This window comes from Molossus molossus, unplaced genomic scaffold (genome assembly GCF_014108415.1).
Source record: "Molossus molossus isolate mMolMol1 unplaced genomic scaffold, mMolMol1.p scaffold_m16_p_20, whole genome shotgun sequence".
NCBI lineage: Eukaryota > Metazoa > Chordata > Mammalia > Chiroptera > Molossidae > Molossus > Molossus molossus.
The window spans coordinates 5,441,292-5,466,653 of record NW_023425356.1 but is presented as its reverse complement, the minus strand read 5'-3'; the positions used below and the strand labels follow the sequence as shown (position 1 = coordinate 5,466,653).

At 42.7% G+C, this 25,362-nt stretch overlaps 1 protein-coding gene across 2 annotated transcripts in view; it reads left to right on the top strand.

The window, feature by feature from the left end:
* Positions 1 to 25,362, top strand: part of OLFM3 (olfactomedin 3) — a 157,714-nt gene that overhangs the window by 92,437 nt on the left and 39,915 nt on the right. Inside the window, exon 1 of one of the 2 annotated variants that reach the window (XM_036272794.1) lies at positions 20,307 to 20,514. The exons of the other annotated variant lie outside the window; for it this stretch is intronic. Coding sequence (XP_036128687.1) covers positions 20,386 to 20,514 — 129 coding nt within the window. The 5' untranslated portion in view covers positions 20,307 to 20,385. Of the gene's footprint in view, positions 1 to 20,306; positions 20,515 to 25,362 lie in introns of those variants that run through there. 2 annotated transcript variants of the gene reach the window in all.

Below are 25,362 nucleotides of genomic sequence, written 5' to 3'. Positions count from 1 at the left end.
ATCATCAGATAGAGTGGGAGGGAGGGAGAGAGAGACAGAGAGACACATTGATGTGATAGAGCCCCATCAACTGGTTGCCTCCAGCACGACCCTACCAGGGCCAAGGACAAACCGCAACCGAGATATGTGCCCTTGACCCGAATTGAACCCACAGCTCATTGGTCTGCAGGCCTACATTCTAACCACAGGGCCAAACTGGCCAGGGCAGTGCTGGAATTTTAAAGAATGGTGTCATCTTATACTATCATCAAATTGTGATAAGCTAACTTGTTTTCTCTAAGGCACGGATCAAAGTAAAGCCAAATAAATATTTTCAATCTCAAACACACACACACAAGTTAAAATTAGTGAAGCTATCTTCCATTACTGAGCTATGTTTATTTATTAAAAGAACTTCAAATATTTGAATAAATGATGTGATCACTACATATTGCATTTCAATGATTACCTAACTTGCAAAAATGTCTTCTGCAGAATGTGTATCTAAAAACATTGATATGAGTAGATGAATGTTTATTTGCATAAGCTAACTTAGTTTACATTAAGTACTATTAAATGTTCTTTAATTCACTATATTCTTTTATAGCTGTTTTAAAAATTACCATTAACCATATTTCAAAATGCAGATTGCATTCCTAATATACTATGACATATAACAAACTACTTATGATTTTATGAAGCCAAGCATTCAAATTAAGGTACTAATCACTGTAACCTAAAGAGATGTGGCATTATGTATTTTAAATTTTTATTATTTATTGACTCATGCAAATTATAGTGTGTGAACAATGATATTGAAAGTATTTAATTTTGGTAAAATAGAAATGGAATACAGTTAAAGAAGTTTTATTCAATTTAATACCAACACAAAATATATTTTAATTCAAATCAATGATTCTATCGACTAGGACAGAAAAGTACTGAGCTTGTAATTCCAAAAGAACAATTGCATTTTTAAGGTAGAAATAACTTTGTTATATTCATTTATATTTACCAAGCATAATAGTGTTTCCTTAAATACATTTGGCCGATGAAATAATTTTCTAGAATTAGGGACATTCATCTGGCTATCTTTTAAATAAACAAATAATGCTCTACATAGTGACAGATTTCTGTGGCCTTGGAATACGGCTGCTGATTTTTCTTTCCTTTACATCTGAAAACGCAAACAACTTTGTTACCTATAATGGCAAACCACTAAACTAACTTTACCTTTACAATGAACCAACCAAGAATGTTGTATGAATTCTTACAGACTTTAATCCAAACTCTCCATTTGCTTTTTAAAAGCAAATCTGGTAGAGGTGACAGTTTCAGAGTTTCGTCTTTGACCTGCCCACCCTTGAGCTTGCCGGCTCTGCGCCAGTGTGCACAGCCTCAGCCCGGGCAGTGGCACCCAGCAGGGGCTCTCGGGAGCCGCCCAGACTGACCATGGGCCGTTAGCTGCACGCGGACACATACTAATGCTTTTGGGGCAAGGCGTTGTTCCGAGGGGCGCTGGCACCGAACAGTCCCGAAAGACCTGCCACTGAGCGGAAAGAATGAATGTGCCTCTGCCTCCCATACTGATAACGTCCCACATGTAGAATAATATCACATACTTGGAGAATCCACCAGAATATAAACAAACATCATAATAGAAGAACCACAAGCTGGGGGGTCTGCAGTGCAGACGGAAACCCACTTTGGGCTTGTGCTAATACACGGGCTGCATTTGCACAGACAAAGTTGAAAAGGCAGAGCATTATTGGAAAGTAACAGTGACTTAGAAAGGCCGGCAGGATCAAAAACGTGATCCCAATACAGAGACTTTCTAAGTCAACTTCTAAAGGACAGGACAGGCTGCTCCAGCCAGAGACACTGCTGACCAATCAGCTCCATAGTGCCTGGAACTGCTGCGAACACCCGAGAGAGAATGAACAAGGAACCACACAGAGTCCACGCTGCAAACACCTGAGAGAGAATGAACAAGGAACCACGCAGAGTCCACGATGCAAACACCTGAGAGAATGAACAAGGAACCACACAGAGTCCACGCTGCAAACACCTGAGATAGAATGAACAAGGAACCACGCAGAGTCCACGATGCAAACACCTGAGAGAATGAACAAGGAACCACACAGAGTCCACGCTGCAAACACCTGAGATAGAATGAACAAGGAACCACGCAGAGTCCACGATGCAAACACCTGAGAGAATGAACAAGGAACCACACAGAGTCCACGCTGCAAACACCTGAGATAGAATGAACAAGGAACCACACAGAGTCCACGCTGCGAACACCTGAGAAAGAATGAACAAGGAACCACACAGAAAGTCCACGATGCAAACACCTGAGAGAATGAACAAGGAACCACGCAGAGTCCACGCTGCAAACACCTGAGAGAGAATGAACAAGGAACCACGCAGAGTCCACGCTGCAAACACCTGAGATAGAATGAACAAGGAACCACACAGAGTCCACGCTGCAAACACCTGAGAGAATGAACAAGGAACCACGCAGAGTCCACGCTGCAAACACCTGAGAGAGAATGAACAAGGAACCACGCAGAGTCCACGCTGCAAACACCTGAGATAGAATGAACAAGGAACCACACAGAAAGTCCACGATGCAAACACCTGAGAAAATGAACAAGGAACCACGCAGAGTCCACGCTGCAAACACCTGAGAGAGAATGAACAAGGAACCACGCAGAAAGTCCAGGATGCAAACACCTGAGGAGAGTCAAAGTCATTTCACATATGGAGGAGGCAGAGATAGAGATCAATTTGAGGGCGGCTGAGACAAGAAAATAGAGCAAAGGAGAAGAGTTTATAAAGCAAAATAATATTGATAAAAAAGTGAAATGGGCTGGAGGTCACTGAGCTGGGGCAGGAATGGGGGACCCTGGGAAACTGTTCATGGACCAGCCTCTGTTCGCGGTGGCACAAGGTAGCTTCCCGTTTCTGAAAGGGAAACATCTCACCTACTCTGCCATTAGTTTTCACATTTAGTGAGGCATATTAGATGTAGAAGTGACCTCAAATATTTGACATGGAGGAGGTGCAGGCATTAATTTGGGAGAGGTTCAGGGGACCCCAGTCCCACAAAACCCCTATGACCACACTGTCCTGAAACCAGTCCTAATCACCCTTAAAATAAAATGCAAAGTATCCATTTCTTTTTATTTTACTTTATTTTATTTTATTTAAATCTTTATTGTTGAATGTAGAATGCATTACAGATGTTTCACATTTTTCCCCCATTGACCCCCTCCTCCCCACTACCGCCCCCCTCCCCCCTTTTTCCACACTATTGTCTGTGTCCATTGGTTATGCATATAAGTTCTTTGGTTTATTTCTTCCCACCCCACAACCCCTTTCCCTTTGAGGTTTGTCAGTCTAGCAATCAATTTGTGCTTCTTAATCCCTTCACCTTTTTCACCCATTCCCCCAACCCCCTCCCATCTGACAACCAACAAAATGTTCTCTGTATCTATGAAAATGTTTCTGATCTACCTGTTCATTTTGTTTGTAGATTCCATTGTTGATAGATACGTATTCATTGCCATTTTGTTTGTTCATATATTTTATCTTTTTCTTCAAAAAGACCCTTCATCATTTCATATAATAATGGTTTGGTGGTGATGAGCTCCTTTAACTTTTTCGTGTCTGGGAAACTCTTTATATGGCCATCGATTCTAAATGACAATTTTGCAGGATAGAGTAATCTTGGTTGTAGGTTCTTGCTTTTCATCACTCTGAATATTTCTTGACACTCCCTTCTGGCCTGCAAAGTTTCTTTTGAGAAATCAGCTGACAGCCTTATGGGAACTCCCTTGTAGGTAACTAGCTGCATTTCTCTTGCTGCTTTTAAGATTCTCTCTTTGTCTTGAACCTTTTGCATTTTGATGATGATGTGTCTTGGTGTGAGCCTCTTGGGGTTCATCTTGTTTGGGACTCTCTGTGCTTCCTGGACTTGTATGTCTGTTTCCTTCACCAAGTTAGGAAAGTTTTCTGCCATTATTGTTTCAAACAGGTTTTCAATTTCTTGTTCTCGCTCTTCTCCTTCTGGCACCCCCAAGATGCTAATGTTGGCACGCTTGAAGTTAGTTGTCCCAGAGGCTCCTTACACTACCCTCATTTTTTTTTTATTCTTTTTTCTTTTTGCTGTTCTGATTGGGCATTTTTTGCTTCTTTATATTCCAAATCGATGTTTTGCTTCTTGGATTTATGTACTCTACTATTGAAGCTGTGTAAATTATTCTTTATTTCAGTTAATGCCTCCTTCGATTCTGACTGGTCCTTTTTTATGCTCTTGAGGCCCTCACTAAGTCACTGAGATTCTCACTGAGTTCATTGAGCATCCTTATAAGCAGTATTTTGAACTCAGCATCTGTTAGGTTGCTTATCTCCATTTCGCTTAGTTCTTTTCTTGGGGTTTTGTTCTGTTCTTTCATTTGGGACCTGTTTCTTTGTCTCCTCATTTTGGCTGCCTCCCTGTGTTTGTTTCAGTGTATTACTTAATGAGAGGTATGAGGCTCGCTGAGACCAGATGCTGCTCGTTTGAAAGAATTTAGGAAAAACCTGAAGCAGGATCCAAGACCGGCCAATCCTATGGTTCAGCAAGTGGCCACAGCTTGGGTGGGCCTGAAAGTTGGGTGGGGCGGGGCCTCAGGGAGTCAGCAGGGCGGGGCAACCAGTGTGAGCCAGGTTGCTGGAGTCCCAGATATGGCTTCTGTCTGCTGCCTCCGGGAAGGGCTCACCAAAGGAACAAAGGCCTCTGACAGCACGTTTGTCCCTGAGAAAGCCCCCTTTCCAGCCCTCGCTCCAGTGCCAAACAGCTCAGTTCTTCCCTGTGTGTCTCTGGCGCCCCTCGAGCTGCCTCCCCTCCAAGCTTAGAGGGAGAGAGTCCGATAAGTCCGTGCGCGCGGGCCCTTTAAGGAGCTGCCTGGGGCTCCAGCCGCCTCAGCCTCCCTGAGCCTCAGTTCCCGCTGGTTTTTCCAGCCAGAAGTTATGGGGATTCTCTTCCTGGCACTGGAACCCTGAGCAGGGCACCTGGTGTGGGACGGGGACCCCTCAGTCCTCAGGAAGGACCTTCCCAGCCCAGGTGTCCTCCTGATTTTTATCCGCCACACGTGGGTGTGGGCCCAGCCCATCCCCTCCGCCCTCCTACCAGTCTGGATGTGGCTGCTGCTTTAATTCCACAGTTGTAGGACTTCCATTCAGCTTGATTTCAGGCGGTTTTGAATGATGGTTGTTCTGTAGTTTAGTTGTAACTTTGATGTGGTTGTGGGAGGACTCGATACCGCGTTTACCTACCCGCCGTCTTGACTGGAAGTCCAAACTATCCGCTTCTAAAGAAAGTACCATGTTCTCCAAAAGTATGCACTAAAAAGAAGGGTTATGGGAAAAGGGACTATGTCAGAACACTCAAACCTACGTGATTTGGTTAGAGAATCAGCAAAAACAATAACTATTAGCAAACTAACAGTTAAAAATTCTAATAAAGAAGCAAACACTTCAGTAAATACAGGATATTACTTTTAAAAAACAGAATGTGTTTTCTTTCTGTCCCTTATAATCATAACTCTTTACAGAAAAAGGATCATTGATTAAACTTGCAATAACTTTCATTAATCCTACACAAAGGAAAAAAATTCATCATTTTTATGGCCAGCCTTTTGACTTCTTTCTGGTCTAGAATGACCAGACCAGCCTGGAGTATTTCAGAGAATCCCATTCGGTTCCTAGAGGGTGACACTGACCACCAAGAGGCGTCCAGATGAGAATGACCAGGAATGTGGGCACTCTGAGTGCAAGAGGAATAGTCACCAAGTCAGCATACCCTTCTTGGGAAAACACAGGTTTAGGGAGCTTGACATTTCCAAGGGCCGCTGTGTAACAGAGAGTAGTGGACCGCTCAGCGGGGCCTCAGAAGCCGACTAGACAGCAAACGGAACCCGAGTGACCACAGGACCCACTCGTGGCTGGAGATGTCCAATACTGAAGCATCTAGTGGCACAGGATTGATTTCAGCAATGCTGCGAGTGTCCAAGCTGAAAATCATGTGTCAGGGATGTGCCGAGTGCGTGCCACCAGGGAGCGAGGTCCGGAGCCGAGGACTGCAGCCACATCCTCTGACGCTCCGAACCCTCCCCTCCTACCACTGGGAACGACACACTGTGGCGATGCCTCCGCGTGCTTGTTTGGTTCCGTCGGGATCTGGGATTCGGCCGCACACCCAAACCAGGAGCTTTCAAAGAGTGAACATCGACGAGCACGCCAAGCCCCCTCATAGCGCTTCTGGCCCCGTGGGGGCAGGAAATCTGTATTCCCAAAAGGCAGCAGGTGGTTGTGTGGTGCCCAGACCCCAAAAGATAAGACAATGGATTTCATTCCTTTATTGGCTGGTTTTTCAAAATTGTTCTTTTTAGTGAGTAAAGATGGAACATTTTAACTGAACAGCCGATTTTATTATGGGAGGTTATCTGCGAAAGGACAGCGAAGCGATGTCGTTGCTGCTGCTGAAGAGAGTAGCAGAGACATTGCTACAGGACAAGCGCTGTGCTCAGCGCGCTTCATGTGCAACGTCTAATGTTATTAGGACCAGCATGTGGCATCAACCTCTAAATACTGCTTTTGTGACTTGACTTTGTCCTCGGAAATCCCAAATTATCAGGAACCTAGCTGTTTGAAATCAGATCAGTACAAATGGAACAGCCCAGTCTTGCCTGGGGGATCAGAGTCCCTTGGACACTAAGACATGGCCTTAACTTTCACCCCAGGTGCAAAACTTCAGATAAGGTTTTTTTTTTGTGTGTGTGTAATGTTCAATATTTGTCTTAACTTTGTAGTTTCCAAGGAAACAGAATTCAGCCTCTATTCAACTCAGGCCTGATGTTAGTTAACTCCTTTACATTACAGCCTGACTCTTTTTTGCATTATCAAAATTCTGCTCTCCATAAATACTGTCTATTCTTTTACTTGGTGATATATTCTGTGGTTCCCCTGGTGTGCAATTTTCTCGATGCAACAAGTTAATACGCCTAGCTTGGTTGGGCTACAGGTATGTTCTTGGTGTGCTGCATCAGATGGGCTCTATCAGCAGATATTATATTCCTTAATCTAAAGATTAGTTAAATAAGGTTCAAAAAGAACTTACCCAGGATCCCAGAGTAAGTGACAGAATGAGACTCCAACCCAGGTCAAGACGACCTCAAAACCCATGCTCTTAACACTAAGCTCCTGCAGGCAGAGAGTGTGGGAGCTGAAAAGGAAACGGAAGCACCATGCTGCTCAACTGAAATGAAGAATCAGGACTCGGACCCAGGTCTCCTGACCTCCCAACCCCCATCACAGGGGTCATTTCGTTTGTCTTCAACTGCCAATCAGCAACTTTGCATGCTTGCCCATTGCTTGCATCTGCCGCAGACCTGGTGTGTCCCTGGGCTTCTGCATACCCAGAGCCTTCCCTGGGACTAACACGGGTAGCTTCAGGCAGTACCCTGAACTCCAGAGAGTTCCGATCATGCTCCCTGGCAGATGAGGGTATAGCCCAATCAAATTAATGAATTCCAATGTCCACACCTGCTAAGACACAATGAGTTCACCTTCCTAAACACAGTTAATAAACTGCTTGCCTAAAATGAGTGGACTATGTGACACCATCATGCTTCTCGTCATCTTCCAGCCCAAAATCAGAGTACATAGCTGACTGCCTATTCTAAGTCTCCGGTCGACCCTGAAGGACAGCTCCCTGGGTGTCGTTGCCCGAGGCCTGCCACTGGGAAGCTGTGGAAAGCAGCAATAACCATCAAAACTGAGAAGTATTTACTGATTATGGCCACTTATTTAATGAATCCCCTCAAATCCACTAGAATATCCCTCAATGTCTACGAGTAGCATCCATCTCGAGCTACTGGTGTTTGGATGTGGAAACTTATCTAATGCTATTTGATGCAAATATAATGAAATTGAATCAGAATCATGCAAAAGACACGTGGTTCCATGAAACTGATGGAAGGTTGTGAGAACCACTCCAAGGAAAGGCAAGGGGGTCCTGGGGAGTACTCGGCAGACTGTGTCCTTACGCAGCGGGGGAGAAGCGAGGAACGGGCTCTTCAGGACACTGAGTTGAACGGCCACAGAACAGGGGCCTGAACGAAAGGGAGGAAGTCCTCACCGAGTTCTACGAAAACAAATCTGTTTATCTGCAAACTGTCCTCCCAGTTGTAAGATAAGATAATGTGTCACATTTGTGTTCATCTTCACTTTTTTTTTCGAGATAAAATTTTAACAACTTTTCTTCGCTTCCATGAAACTTTAGGACAATTTAAAGTGGATGAAGTTTAAACATCTGTTTTCTGTTAACATGGTCCCTGGATGGGGAGGTCGCCTGAACCCCTTTCTTGGTGAGACATCTTGTTTGGGAATCTTCACTCTCACTTTCTTGCAGGGTGTCGCAGTTCTTCCTGTGTGCTGTGCCTCCTCGTCGCTCTGGCGCAGCCACGCGCGTGGCCCTGCGCGGGTCCCACCGCGACTCGCTCCCACAGCTCCTCCTCCTCCGCGTGCGGCGCGCACCAGCGCGTGGGAGGGCTCGTTACAAGGGCAGTCTCAGCCCTGCCCTCGACTTCTGAAGAAAAATTTACATGTTAACAAGACCCCCAGTGATTGCTGTGCACCCTCATGTTTAAGAAGCCTTGTTCTAGATCATTCCAAGCACCTTTTCTGCAGTGTTATATTTTGTGAAATCGCAAGGTCACGCTGGTCTTTCTTCTCTCACCTCTGTACCCAGTGATCCACAAAATTCTGGATGAGGTGCCTGGCCTGGCCTACGCGTCTGTGTCCTTTCTTAACTCCCAACTCTCAGTCTCCTCCTCTCCCCTCTCCCAGTATTTCTTGCATCTTCTCTGAGTGGTCTTCCTCTAAGTAACAAATGACTCTGGTATCAAGCTCCTTCTTGCGACTCGAGAGACTAGTTGTAGTGAGATCTGGCCTCCTTGAGGAGCCACGCGAGCAGCTGGTCCTGGTCCTCGCCGACCCTCCGCCCTCCCCACACGCACGCCTGACGGGCCCACTCCAGGCCAATAGAGCTCCGTCAAGCACAGGTGATCCCTCCCACTTCAGTGGGACATTTTCCACACTATCCACAGGGCAGAAGGCCTTCCTTTCTTGATTTATTTAGGAAATTCTACTGAGTCCCCCTAAAACCACTGTCCCCTGAAGCCTTTTCTAATCCACCCAAACAGAATTAATTGTAACCTATTCAGGTCCCATTGCATTCTGCACACACTACATACCACATCCCATTGGAGTCACCCCGATGCATTTACCCCTCGTTTCTGCCAGCACACCACTGGAACAGGAGATCTTAAATGAGAGTGGATGTCATTCATCTTTGATCGCCTGCATTTAGTGTCCAGCACGGAATGATCAATAAATCCTGCTGAGTGCATAAATGACTCACCATCAAGCAAACCTTGCTCCTCAAACAATTCTTACTATAAATTTTGTAGAAAAATATTAACATATTGAATGGCAAAATGTATGAGAGGAAACTTATTTTTTATCACTGACATATTTAAAAATCAGTCTTGGTAGAAAAGCTATTAATGAGGCTCACACGAAGGATGTACCACCATGATCGAACAGCAGTTATGGGCAGCCCCCAGGTTTAAACCCAGTAACTTCTTGAAAACCGCATGGACCGCAGTAAGAGGCGACTTCTGCCCCGAGCATGTTCGAATGCGTAGAAAGGGGACGTTCGTTTGCTTTGCTTTGGGTTCCAGAGTGCCCAGCGAGTGGCGAGGGAGACGGAGTGAAGTCCTGCCACTGGGGCCACACATCCAAACCACCAGGGAGCCCTGCAACCATCCTCAGACCCCACTTGCGTGCAGGACTCCCAGAAAGGCTCAGTCAAGTTTGCTGAAAGTGAAAGAGATGAAGGAGTAAGAGGGAAGGAGGGAGAGGCCTGGGGGGGGGGAGGAGACAGAGAGAGACAGAGAGAGAGACAGAGAGAGAGAGAGAGAGAATGCACTGCAGACAGTCCACCTTCAACACGCACGCTCTCAGCCTCCTCCTGCTCGAACGGTCTGACACGTCTTTGCAGAAACCCGACAAGAAGCCTCTGTGCTGGAATTACTTTTTAGCCGTGTACCTTATGACTCCCGACATGGATAAATATTAGCGTTCAAACCAGTCCTTACTGACACGTACATGTGATTTTTGAATTCGGTTTTCTTGGCAAACGCAAGGCCCTTCAAAAGCTCCGATATTCCTATTTGGCCCCTTCCTTCCCGTGAAAATGCTGACCTCATACTAACACTCGTTTCCTCTTCACAGTCTCTTTATGCTCAGCAGCCCCAACACCGCAGTTTTATCTCATTAATCAGAAGCTGAAAGTGAAAACACGGGGATGGGCGACGCACGCTGACTCGGGAAGGGCTCACGATCGTAAATCTCAGACGCACAGAGCCAGGTTCCTCACAACCTACGTCTCATCTTGCTTCCAGACCCATAGCAACCACACTGTCCATTGCCTTGAGCAGGTTAAAAGTCGAGAGAATTAAGAACTTTTAAAACTAGCTCTAGCTCCTGTCCCAGAGAAGTCCTCCCGAGCGGTTCACCGATGGCACGAGCCCCCTTCTGTACCCGCCCCGGGCCTCAGACTGGAACGCTCCAGCTCACGTGGACACAGCTGCTTCTATTCTGTTCTGCTCCCGGACTGAAAATTCCTCAAGAGAGGAAGCCTATCATGTTAACCTTGCATTTTTCAGTATACTGCTGTTTCTGGCCCAATGGATGAACTTAACAAATGTTTACTAGATCAATGGCTTTCAGGGTCCATGAGAGGGTAACAACATACTTCTGCTCACGTGTTTCTAACAACAAAATATAATTCATACTTAAGCTGAAAAATGTGGGGAGAACGAAAGCTATTAAGCAGGAAAAAAGTCATCTATTTAATGTCAATAACACTAGACAACTTTGTCACCACTTTTGCTCGCCTTATCCACTGTCAAGTTCATAATTCTATGTCATTGGACATTCTTCAGATGCTGTCACGTACGTCCCTCCTCCTGAAACAGCTTTTGTGAGGTTAATAGTCCTGAACTGCATCGAAACAAAACGGACAAGGGGATGAGGTCATAGCATCGTACAGCTTCGTCTTGTGGTGGCTGTTGTAACAACCCGGCCTTAAATGTTTTTCTGACTCTTTTCATAAAACTGCATAAAGCTCACGACCCTTTCCTTCCGTGACTAAGCCGGCCTGTCCAGGTGCAGACCCTTCTGGTCACAGAGCGACGCTGACTCCACACACTCATGAGGGGCACAGCTAATGTGACCACACCAAACGAACTCTGCGGAGCTTCTGCTATTTATTTATGTAAATTTGTTAAAAAGCAGGCTACAAACATCATTTTTTTTTTTTTTTTTTGTCCTTTGATGTTCAGGGTTATTTACTACCGCCAGATTTTGGGTTCCTGCTAAACGTACATTCCAAATTTCATGAGGGAGATAAGCTTTATGAAACAACCTACACCTTGTCAGAAATTGCACATTTGAAGATCCAATTGAGGGCTTTCACACTGCCGCGGAAACAGTCTGGTTCCCATCGCCAGGCAATTTCCCAACCGCTTCGAGACGTCTCTTCCCAAACAATTTCTTTCAGAAAGCTTTTGGCAATAATGTAACACTTCGGTCTGCCCTGGAGAGGTGGGTGAAGTAGAAAAACCTGAAACTAGATTCCGGTGGAAACAGGCGGGGTCTGAGCACTCCCCTGTTTCCTGGTGACAGCTGTCAGTCTGTGTGCCCGGCTGTCAGCATCCATGCACTGAGAGCACGCCGGTGACTGAGCACCATGCCCCCCCTCCGACGGTTCCAATTATTTAAAAAAGACAACATTTGAATGAATACTTGCCACAGTCATGTTGTTCTTGCTTGCGTGGGTGTTGTGTGCACGCACACGCGTGAGAAGGAGATTCTGAGACGGTGACTGTTGAGGCTTGAATGCTGGCCTGGCCGTTTGTCAGCTATGTGGCCTCACCTGCTCAACCTCTCAGGGCCTCAGTTCCTCATCTCTAAATCGGCTGTAGTAACAACAGCAACTCCTAGGGTCGTGTGAGAAATAAATGAGTTCGTAAAGAACCGTCCTCAGAACAGTGCTGGGAAGACGGGCGACGATAGGCAGCTCCCCAAGGCCGGACCCTTCTCAGGATGCTGTTAGCAGTCAGTCCCCATGAACCCACCATAGCAGAATCAAGAATATGTTGCACATTTAAAACTCTTAAAGATAGGCCTTTATACTAGTAATTCACCCCAAAGTTTGATGATCTCTTCTTCGTCACTGTCAAGTTCTATCGCTGTCCTTTATACCAAGAAGATGAGGAGAAGATGCATAAACCTGTTGCCCTGGAATAATGACTAACACTGATTGATGGCTCCTTAGTAGCCGGGTCCTGTGATACGTGCTTTACATGTAGAAGTCTATTCTGTCCTCAGAAATGCCTGAGGAACTGGGTTTTCACATTAACCCCGATGTCCATGCAGGAGGCTGCACACTAGCAGGGTGCCGGGGCAGAGTGGGGAGGTGTCTGAGGGACTGCAGGGGCGCAGGTGCACTCCTCAGTGTGACACTATAGCGTGGAAGGGACTGCGTGGGAAACTCAGTTGAACAGCTTCCCTTCCCAGCTGAAGAACCCAGAGAAAGGCGGCAGCTAAGCTGATACAAAACCCAAGTCTTTTGCCTGATGGTCTGAGGGTTTCTCTGCCCCTCCCCTCCGCCTCCTCCTTTCCTCTGGCTTCATCCTGCATTTATATTTTCCCACTTCCTCAATTTGGAGTAGAAAGTCAGGGGAAAAGAAAAACGCATGTTCATGTTCGCCCGGAATATATTCCTCCCCCACACATCCATTTTTTCTCCTTTGAAGCGGTTGCCGGGAAGACCCCGGGGCCTCACAGATGAAGGCAGGATGAGAAGACAGAATCCTCCAAACAACTCCACGCATGCTCTTCACTCTAAACTTCTCCTTTCATTAGTGAACACTTTTAAGATAACCCTGAAACCTCAAGGCAAGAATGGCAAAGCACTAAATTCTAGGAGCTACCTGTGGTCCCTAATTAATTGCCAAGGGCCAAAGGACGGGGTGCCTGGTGACTGGACCCTCAGATCTCTATCGGCCCTAAATCGGTTCATTGAAACTCACCCTCCCCATAGCCTCCAGGCTCTTCCGCCTGCCCTCCGCTGTCAGAGACAAACTTCACTAGCTAAAGGCAAGAGGAAGATTTGATTGCTTCCACATCTATTTGAGGTTTTAGTGACTTGAGATTTATCAAGAAAACACAGAACAAGAGTTGGAGACAGTACTTCTAGGCTTAGACCAAAAGCGCTTGCATTCTAACTCAAAAACTTGGAAGGAAAAAGCACTTCACCATAAGAATAACGTTTCAATATTTTGCACTCTCCTCTGCTCACATATACATCCATCAGGCAAACGCAAAAACACACATGCAAAATGCAATATATTACACCGGCTCGCTCTACAAAAAATAGAGCTGTATTGTAATTTTGCACTGAAAATGATCTTGATGATTTACTCATTAATTTAATAAATATTTATCGAGAACGTACTGTATGCTAGGCTCTCTCCTAAGTATTGAGATGACCTCAGTGGACAGTCCCTGCGTTCAGGGAGCTCATTTCTAGTGGAAGAAACAAGCCATAAACAAGATGAATAAATAACGCATACAGAATGCTGACTTGTAGTACGTTCTAAGAGAAAAACGCCGGAGCAGCAAGGGGCAGCATGAAGTAACCAGATGCAAAGAGAAGACATTTGAGATGGTGTGGTCAGCAAAGACCTTCTGAGCAGGTGATCTTGGAACTCAAACCAAAAGGAAGTGAGAAGACGTTAGGGAATTCCCAGAAGAGCAAGCCCCCAGGCCCTGGAGGGGAGATTATCCTGCATCTGTGAGGAGCCACAGTGGCTCCCGTGAAGACTAGTAGAAAATGAGATCAAAGAGGTACAAGGCGGTCTGGCTATGTAGAACCTTCCAGTTCATGCTAAATATTGTGAGTCTTACCATAAAATGAGATGGGGAGTTTAAAAATTGGCTAAAGTGATACAGAGTCAATAACTAGTGGCCTCTCTATTAAACCAGATGAGAGACGATGATGACTTGGAGCAGCATGGTGGTACTAGGGGTGGGAAAAGGTTAGATGCTGGATATATTTGGCCAGTAGAGACTAGACGTCCTGCAGATGGAATCAAGAAGACATGTAAAATTTTATTTTCCTTTTTTATTGAATTTATTGGGATGACACTGGTTAACAAAATTATACAGGTTTCAGTGCAGAATTCTACAACACATAATCTGTGCACTGTACTGTGTGTTCACCACCCCAAGTCAAGTCTCCATCTATCACCATTTATTCCCCTATGCTCTCCTCCACTTCTCCCCTCCCCCACAATCACCACACTTTGTCCTTGTCCATGAGATTTCTCTCTTTTTTTCTTTTGTTTTGCTGAATCTCTCCAATGAGATACAAAATTAAAAAAAAAAGAAAAGTTAAGGTTGAAACCTAAACTTTTGGCCTGACCAGCTAAGCCATGGAGTTGAAGTGGGGAGGATTATGTAGGAATGACTACATGTCTATGGGTTTTTGTTTATTTCTTTGGGGTCTGTTGTTTGCTGGAGATGGGCAGGCATACTAGGAGATCATTTTTAACATGTTCAATTTAAGATGTCTATTAAACATCCAAGTGGGGATGTCAAATAGATAATTGGATATTCAGGTCTGAATTGATAGAACAGGTCTGAGAGGAAGAAATGAATTTGGGAGTCATTAGCATATAGATGAGGAAAAATCAACAAAGAGACTGAGGAAGATGGGTCAGAAAGTTGGAAGAAAACTAAGTGAATGTGGTTACCTCGAAGTCAAGTGAAGAACTTATATCAAGGAGAAGAAAGTAAGTCTGATGAATACTGTTCATAGGACAAGAAAGTTGAGGACTGAGAATTGACTGCTAAATTTGGCAATGTGGGTCTCTGGTAGCCTTGATAAAAGTAGTATCTATTGGTGGAATAGAGCAGTGTTGACAAAAACTTTCTCTCTTTTTTTACGTGCCCCTAGTGGGAACCAAACCCAGGACTCTGTAGTCCATAGGTCGACACTCCAACCACTGAGCCAAACCAGCCAAGGCTCTGGTACCCTTGATAAAAGTAGTATCTATTGGTGGAATAGAGCAGTGTTGACAAAAACTTGATTAGGAAGAGAAAAATCAAAGGCAGTAAGTACAGACACCTCTTTCAAGAAGGTAAACTCTAAAAAGTGAGAGCCTGGACAGTGTGGCTCAATGGATTGAGCATCATCCCATGGACTGAGAGGTCCTGGTTTGATTCCTGCCTGGGATGCAGCCTCAGTCCCCAGTAGGGAATGTGCAGGAGGCAGCTGATTGATGTTTCTCTCTTACATCAATGTTTCTATCTCTCCCTTCCTCTCTCTCTAAAAAAATCAATGAAAACAATTTTTTTAAACTGAGAAATAGAGAAACAAATGAGAGAAAGTGGTATCAAGAAAGTATTGTTTATCTGTCTATATTTAAGGATATAGGAAGTGTTTGTATACTGCTAGGAATGATCCATTTAAAAAGAAAGGTTTATTATCAGAAAGAAAAGATAGAATTAAGAGAGTTGACTTTGAGGAGGTGAGATGGACCTGATAGAGGTTGGTCCACTCAAAGGGCGGTCCAAGTCCAGGAAGGGCACAATGAGCATCCGCTGGGAGATTGTCAGAAATGCAAGTTACTTGGCCCAATGCTACAGCTAATGTCAGACTCTCAGGGTGGGGCCTAGGAACCTGGCTCTTAGCAAGCTTTGAAGGTAATTTTTATACATGCAGTCTGAAAGGTACTGAACTAGTGCACAGGGAGGGACCAACCTTACCTAGACACAGACAATTTATCTGTGGCAATGGGAGAAAAAGTATGTGGGTACAGGTGAGTGGGGACCTTGTGAAAGTTCTTTTGTAATTGCTTTGACTTTTCAGTGAAGGAAGAAGCAAGACAGTTCGTTCTTTTTTATGTACTTTGAGTTGAACTGTTCACTCCAGAAACCCAGAGTGACTTGGTCATTCAGCAAAATTGTATTATTCTCTTTATCCACCATGACTGAGTGGAAAGTCAGCATATAGTCCCAGCTCAACTCCCACCCCATCAAAGACATAAACTTCCCACCTTTTCAGGGCTGAATGGTCCTTATGCTGATTACACTTTCTGGCCCCGCCCCACTCATGCCACCTCAGATACGTTCTTTCATTCAGTCTTCCTAAGGACCCTTCTGTACAGGCAGATTTAGCTCTTATTTTACAGGTGCAAAAATGGAGACTCGAACATGGGGCTGTTTATTTACCTGACCATTCACATATCATACCTCCATCCAGGGTACAAAAGCATCCCCAGAGGGATTTCAACACAAGTGCTGTCTCCCACCTTCCTCTTTCCATACCACTCTTCCTACTTTTCCTACTTAACTTGCAACAAGAGTCCACTTGGCTTCTCCTAGAGGTTACTTTGGTTTACCTATTCTTTGAGCCAACAATTCAGCTGTCATTAGTCTAAGCAACTGCCACGCTTCTCCTCAGAAGCCTCCTCCTCCAGCGTGATTTGTTCAGTTGGTCTCTACAACTACATCTAATGTGACATTGTCCTCTCTTCCTCAAGCCAACCACAAAGCTTAAGTGTTTTAAGTTACAATATAGACTATTATAGACTCTTCCTTATTTAATTTTCTATTGTTTAACAAGTAATCAGTCTCTTTTTCTCATTTTGCTTATGGTCAAGCTTTTGGATTTTATGTGCTCATCGAGTCTTTTCATGTATTTGACTTTTTCATACCTGCCTAAGCTGAGTTTCCCAGAAACCAACACACACCTACCAACAAATAGCCTCCAAACTAGAAAGTGCATTGAGCATTAAAGCAATGTTCAACTTTTGTGCTCCCAAAGGGAAAAAATTAAATGCCAATGACAGAGCATGCCAATATTACATAAGATTGCCTATAGGTCTTTTTTGTCATTATTTATTTGCTTATTGTACATTTATTATATAGCTTTATCATTAAAACCTCTCTGAACAATAGGAAGACAGGCTACAATAAGAAATCTAATAAATATATTGATATTTCTCAGCATTCCATTAGCAATACTGTACTTTGAAGGCTTTATAGCTACATTGACATTGTAAAAACAGTGTATATGTAGTCAGGTCACATTTTCTGTGAAATTACTAGAGTTACTAATATTTTCACTCTTCACGAGTGCTATATATCATTTCTGTTATTTTTAAACAAAGTGTATAGGTAATTATGTATAGGTAACTAGATGGAGAGATTACCTTGAATTAGAGTCGAAGTAAAAGCACTGCAGGTGGTTTTACACTGTTGTTCCCGAGTGAAGCACATGCCTCTGCGCCCACACTGCTCCGGGCGCTGCGGGCCAGTGAGTGAGCTCCTCTCGAGACCACGCGGTCCATTACCACCGGCTCCATCCGCCACAGGCAGCTCACCTCCGGTGTGACGATAAACTTCATCTTTGCCTAGAGTCCCACTTCTACTTGTACTTCTTATCCTGATAAATACCATTCACCACCTGAACCCCAAACCTGAAAACGTCCCCCAGGTAACTTCCTCTCTCTCACCTTTCACATGTACTTAGTCACTATGTGCTGTCAATTCTACCTGAAATCTCTGTGGGATCCATCCTGTTGAACTCCCCTGACAATTTCGTATTCCAACACCTTATCATATCTCACCTAAACTACAAGAATATGTCCTTCAGTGACCTCCCTGTCCCTGATATATTTTGCTTTTCCTGTAATCCCCACCTGTCTAGTCTGCATCATAAACGCAAAAAGTAATTATTTGAGACAGAACACTAATAATTTCACTGCTCTGCTTAAAATTCTTGAATTACTTACAAAGTAGTGTCCAGACATCTCTGGGTGACCCTGAAGCCTGGGACCTGGTCACTGCCAATATTTCCTGCCTGATATCCTAACATTGCCTTCATCACCAGTCACACCCCCCTAGTGGAATTTCTCTACCCACAGGGCTGCGTGCCATGCACACAGGCCGCTGCTTCTACACAGAATAATCACCTCCCCATCTGCAAACTAGAACTCAGCTTTCAAAATGCAAATTATGCTGATCACTTCACTAGGGGTTGAGAGCAGCAGGAACTATTTAGGTCTTTACAAATGGTAGTTACGTTTATTTCCCACAACTAATAATCATTAGAATGAAAGCTTTTCTATTTCAACATGTGCCATTTAAACCTGCTCTAAAAACAACACATTATAGCTTTTATGTTGTTCATAAACATCATCGAATCATAAACCTTCACTATTGTTCTCTTTCTGTCTTTAGTGTGGTTATGTGCATCTCTGGAAAACTGCAAGAAGCATTCCATTTATTTTGGTTTTTTTATTTTTTTCATTCTTTTGGATTTTCAATTAAGAGCCTGATTTCTCCTGACATTAAATCCTATACTCTTCTAAAGAGACTATTATTTTGTCAACTGACAGCTTCATTAATAAGTATAATTACCATCTGCTATGCCGCATCTTAAATTATCCAGCAATTGCATGTGTACTAGTTTTCAATTTTGGAAATTAGGCTCTTGAAAGACATTCCCCTCCTTTATTAAAGTCAGACAGAGTCACAGGTATGTTTCTAATGGATGGGATTTGTAAATCCTGCTCTCTGTTATTGCCACACTGTAACACTAATGTAAAACTTCACAGAACTTTCTGTGAATACTCTGCTATTTAATGCTAAGCTCAGTACATAAACTATTGTGCTTTTATCCTTACTGGCTTCTCACATGATATGATTTTTGAAAGACAAAAATTAGTAACATTTGATTTACTGGACACTTGGTTAAAAAAAATGAGAGTCAACTGAAATCCTTTGGATATTTTAAAGGGGGGAAAATAGCCTGGTTCTTAGGTAATAGCAAGGAATATTTGAGGACAATCTCAGTAATCACCCAAGTATAAAGCTGTTGTTGAGAATAAAGGGCACGCACACCTCTAGAAGTATATATCTCTTTCCATTTTATTAAAGCCATTTTCTTTATTTCTCCTGCCAAACTGCTGAAGAAAAATATATATCTTTGGCTGAAAATTCCAATTACAAACAATTTCAGAATTCTCTTAAGGAATCAAAGCAATATTTTTTCTTTCTCCAACAGATTCATTTTCATTCCATTCTCATGCAGCACCATATTTCCCTTTATGTATTATCTCTATATTTTTATTTTATGCCATATATAATAATTATGCCATATATAATACCAGACCACAGCCTCTGCTTTATTCCATCCGGGATCTGGGATTCGGACGCGGACTACCTCCAGTGTTTGTAAAGAATACGATCAAGTTGCCTGTAGCTCCAATTCAATATACACATTTTCCAACAAAACCCTAATAAACAGATCACTGAATTGTAAAGCTGAAGGGAACCTTGGAGAACAGGGAGTCCAGCCCCCATGTATTATAGAAGAAGAAAAACCTGAAGCTGCAGAATTTTAAGTCACTGGCCAGCCATGCAACTGACTATAAGAACGAGGACTGGACCCCAGACTCCCCCTGCGGTTCTGCGCCGTTTCAGTCGGTCACCTGTCCCCTCAGACGACCTGGGGCAGGCTGCCGGCCTCGCGAGGGGAGAGCAGAGCTCGCTGAGCCGGCCTGTGCCTGAGCCTCTGGAGAAACGTGACATTTCCTCCCAGAAGCTTCCCTCCCGGCCCTTCCAGTCTGCTCCCCCAGCGCCCAGGGTGTTGTTCCCCACAGGCAGTAGCTACTCATCTTTGACTTTATTTTTTGAGAGAGAGAGACAACAGAGCTAATTTTAGGTTAATGTTGTAAAACATCTCTTACTCTCATCTTGGAAATTCTTTGCAGACTTTTGTTTTCATGCTGCCTGTGCCGGGGAACATCGGTGGGGATCCAGGGTGGTGTCTGAGATGCGCAGGCTGGCAGCCTCCGTGTACAGTTTATTTTTCATGAAGGTTAAGAGCAGCTGATTATAGTCACGGAAACCCTAGAGGAAATGGACTCTGGATGCTCACTGCCCAGAGTGGAGCAGGAAAACTTCCATTTCCCCTCACTCCAATCTCTGCTCTGATAATTACCAACCAGGCCCTCCCCCGAATATTCCTCGGATGGACAAGCAGAGAGCTGGGAGGGGAGGACAAGGCAGGGCAGGGCACTTCCAGGGAGGTGGGGAGAGGGGAGCTCTCCTGGCCATTCGGCCGGGCAGTGTGTGGACGCGGCTGCTGCAGTCCCGCCTCCAGCCGGCCCCGAGCGCTCTGCATCAGTCACTGGGACAACTCCTGAGCGCTCAGCAATGAGCCCGCCGCTGCTGCAGCTTGGCGCTGCGCTGAGCACCTTGGCAATGATCTCAGCCTGGATGTCCCAAGCGCTCCCGTCCTTGGTAGGACTGAACGCCACCAGGCTGTCGACGCCAGACACCTTAGTAAGTCACTCGGGTGGGCTTGCCATCTTAGGAAGTAAGTGTGTTAAACCAGTGGGCTTGATTTTGTAAATTGCAAAAGCTGAGATTTTTGCTTCTCTCTGTGGTAACTTTAGTCATTTTATTTAAATGAACACTTAAAAATTGCATCAAAAAATAGACTTCCCAAAAAATTACCTGTGAAAGGAAGTACTAGGTTCGTTAGATTCTTAAGAATAAAAAGCTTTATCTTAGCTAGCTATGTTAACCTGAGATTTGGGAGGATTTTTGAAAAATTATGTTTTGTTTTTTATTATTTTAATTATTCTTTTAATGTCTGTAAAATCCTGTTAATTGTTCCCACAGAGTATATTCTTTCTAATCTAGCTGTGCTGTAGCAGGTTCTTCCTTGGAATTGAATTCCTGTGATTCTTTGCAATGCACTCAGTCAGAGAAACCAACCTCTTTCAAACATAAATGAATAATAATAATAAAAAACTCAGCAATTTAAAGCCTGCCAAAAAGATCTTAAGAAGCTAAGAAACCCAGAACAGAAAACTTGCTTGATAAAAACCCTCTTCCTGTATTGTTTAACTTTTAAAAATTACTTTTATTAATTTGTTTTTGTTACAGATATTTCTCCTTTTCCCCCATTGACACCCTCCTCCCCATCTCCCCCACCCCAGCCCCATCCCCAGGTTTGTTGTCTATTTTCATTGATTATGCATACATACATATAAGTTCTGTGGTTTATTTGTTCCCCCCTCAGCACCCTCTTCTGAGGTTTGTCAGTCTATACCCTACCTCTATGCCTCTGGGTCAATTTTGTTCATCAGTTTGTTTAGTTCATTACATTTCACAAATAAGTGATATTTATCTTTGTATGCCTGGCTTGTTTCGCTTAGCATAATACTCTCCAGGTCCCTATATGTCATCTCAAAGGATAAGAGATCTTTCTTTTTTACAGCTGCATAATATTCCATTGTGTATATGTACCACTGATTTTTTATCCACTCAGCTACTGGTGGACACTTAGGCTGTTTTCAGATTTTAGCTATTGTAAATAGTGCTGCTACAAACATGGGGGTACATACATTCTTTCTGATTGGTGTTTCAGGCTTCCTTGGGTATATTCCTAGAAGTGGGATCAGTGGGTCAAATGGCAGTTCAATTTTTAACTTTTTGAGGTAACATCATAGTGTTTTCCATAGCGGCTGCACCAGTCTGCATTCCCACCAGCAGTGCACTAGAGTCCCCTTTTCTCCACACGCTCGCCAACACTTGTTGTTTGATGATTTGTTGATGGCGGCCATTCTGACAGGTGTGAGGTGATACCTCATTGTTGTTTTAATTTGCGTCTCTCTGATGATTAGTGATGTTGAGCATTTCTTCATATGTCTCTTGGCCATTGTATGTCCTGTTTAGTGAGGTATCTATTTAGCTCCTCTGCCCATTTTTTAATTGGGTTATTTGTCTTCCTTTTCTTGAGTTGTATGAGTACTCTATATATTTTGGAAATTAATCCCTTATCTGATGCATCATTGACAATTAAGGTCTCCCATATACTGGGTTCCTTTTCCATTTTGATGATTGTTTCTTTTGCTGTGCAGATTTATAGTTTGATGTAGTCTCACGTGTTCATTTCTTCCTTTGTTTCTCTTGCCTTAGGTGATGTATCAGTGAAAATTCTGCTGCGCGTGATGTCTGAAATTTTGTTGCCTACATTTTCTTCTAGAATTTTTATGTATTTATGAGTGACATTTAAGGCTTTTATCCATTTTGAGTTCATTCTTTTGTATGATGTAAGTTGGTGGTCTAGCTTCCTTTTATTTTGCAAGTAGCTGTCCAATTTTCCCAACATCATTTATTGAAGAGAATATCTTGACTTCAGTGTATGCTCTTGCCACCTTTTTCAAATATTAATTGGGTATATTGTCAATTTCTGAGTTCTCCGTTCTGTTCCATTGATCTATCTGTCTGTTCTTTTGCTAGTACCAGGCTGTTTTGATTACAGTGGCTTTGTAGTATAACCTGATATCTGGTAATGTGATCCCTCCTACTGTGTTCTTTTTTTCAAGATTGCTGTGGCTATTCGGGGTCTTTTTTGGTTCCACATAAACTTTTGGAGTGTTTGTTCTAGTTCTGTAAAATATGTCATTGGTATTTTGATGGTCATTGCATTGAATCTATAGGATTGCTGTGGGTAGTATGGACATTTTAATGATATTAATTCTTCCAATTCATGAACAAGGTATGTCCTTCCACTTTTTTATATCTTCCTCTATTTCTTTTTTTCAATGACCTGTAGTTTTTTGTAAAGAAGTCTTTTACTTCTTTGGTTAAGTTTGTTCCTAGGTATCTTAATTTTTTTTTTTTTTTGCTGCAATGGTAAATAGGATTGTTTTTTCTTAGTTTCTCTTTCTATGATTTCATCATTAGTGTATAAGAATGCTGTCAATTTCTTGACATTAATTTTGTATCCTGCTACTTTGCCAAATTTGTTTATTAAGTCTAGTAGATTTTTGATGGAGTCTTTAGTGTTTTCTATGTACAATATCATGTCATCTGCAAACAGTTTCACTTCCTCCTTTCCAATTCAAATCCCCCCCCCTTTTTTTTTCATGTCTAATTGCTGTGGCTAAGACTTCTAGTATTATATTGAATAGGAATGGTGAAAGTGGGCATCCCTGTCTTGTTCCCATTATTAAGGGGAATGCTTTTAGTTTTTGCCCATTGAGTATGATGTTGGCTGTAGGTTTTTCCTATATGGCCTTTATTATGTTGAGATATGATCCCTCTATCCCCACATTGCTGAGTGTTTTTATCAGAAATGGATGCTGGATTTTGTCGAATGCTTTTTCAATATCTATCGATATGATCATATGATTTTTATCTTTCATTTTGTTTATGTGGTGTATCACATTTATTGATTTGCAAATATTGTACCATCCTTGCATCCTTGGGATGAATCCCACTTGGTCATAAAGAATTTTTTTTTTTTTTTTTGATGTATTGCTGGATCCGATTTGCTAATATTTTGTTAAAGATTTTGGCATCTGTGTTCATCTGTGTTCAGGAATATTGGCCTGTAGTTTTCTTTCTTTGTAGTATCTTTATCTGGTTTTGGAATTAGGATTATGCTGGCCTCATAAAATGAGTTTGGAAGTCTTCCTTATTCTTGAATTTTTTGAAATAGTTTGAGGAGAATGGGTGTTAGTTCTTCTTTGTTTGGTCAAACTCCCCCATGAAGCCATCTGGGCCTGGGCTTTTGTTTGCTGGGAGTTTCTTAATTACATCTTTAATTTCCTTTGTTGTTATTGGTCTGTTCAAGTTTTCTATCTCTTCCTGGTTCAGTTTTGGAAGGCTGTGTGTTCCTAGAAATGTGTCCATTTTTCCTATATTGTTCAATTTGTCGGCGTATAATTGTTCATAGTATGTTTCGATGATCCTTTGTTTTTCTGTGGTGTCAGTTGTTACCTCTCTTCTTTTGTTTCTGATTTTGTTTATTTTGTTTCTCTTTTTGTTTCTTTGTGAGTCTAGCTAAAAGTCCATCGATCTTGTTTATCTTTTCAAAGAACCAGCTTTTTGTTTCATTGATCTTTTAAATTGTTTTGTTTTGGGTTTTTTTGGTCTCTATGTCATTTATTTCTGCTTTGACCTTTACTATTTCCTTCTTCCTAATAGCTCTTGGGGTTTTTTGTTTTGTTTTGTTCTGTTTTGTTTTACTTTCTAGTTCTTTAAGTTGTAGGGTTAGAAAGTCAATTAGAAATTTTTCTTGTTTCTTGAGGTCGGCCTGTAGTGCTATGAACTTCCCTCTCAGGACTGCTTTCACTGCATCCCATAGATTTTGTGCTGTTGTGTGTTCGTTTTCATTGGTTTCCAGGAAGTTTTTAATTTTTTCCTTGATCTCATTAGTAACCCATTTGTTGTTTAATAACATGCTATTTAGCCTCAAGCGTTTGAATGTTTTTGTGTGTTTTTATTGTAATTGAGTTTATTGTAATTGATTTCATGCCACTGTGATCTGAGGATATGCTTGGTACGATTTCAATCTTCTTGAATTTGTAGAGACATGTGGTCTATCTTTGAGAATGACCATGCACACTTGAGAAGAATGTATGTTCTGCAGCTTTGGGGTGAAATGTTCTGTAAATATCAATGAAGTCCAACTGATCTAGTCTGTCTTGTAAGGACTCAATGTCCTTGATAATTTTTTGTCGAGAAGATCTATCCAGTGGTGTCAGTGGCGTGTTAAAGTCACCCACTATGATCATATTGCTATTGATCTCTCCTTGAAGTCCTCCAGAAGTTTTTAAATATATTTTGGTGCTCTCCTATTTGGTGCATATATGTTTAGCAGGGTTATATCCTCTTCTTGGACTGATCCTTTTAATGTTACATAGTGACCTTCTCTGTCTCTCATTATGGCTCTCATTTTTAAGTCTATCTTGTCAGATATGAGTACTGCTACACCTACTTTTTTTTTTTATTTCCAGTTGCTTGGAAAAATTTTTTTCATCCCTTCACTTTCATCCTGTGTGAGTCTTTTGTTGTGAGGTGGGTCTCCTGTAGACAGCATGTGTATGGGTCATGCTTTCTTATCCAGTCAGCTACCCTATATCTTTTGTTTGGAGCATTTAAGCCATTTACATTTAAGGTAATTATTGATAGATAGTTATTAGTTGCCCTTTTAATTTTATGCCTGTGTTCCCCTCTCTCTCTGTTTCTTCTTCTTCTTACAACAGTCCCTTCAGCATTTCTTGCAGTGATGGTTTGGTGGTAAATTTCTTTAGCTTTTTTTTTTTTTTTTTTTTAATCTGTGAAGCTCTTTATTTCTCCTTCAATTTTGAATCATAGCCTTGCTGGATAGAG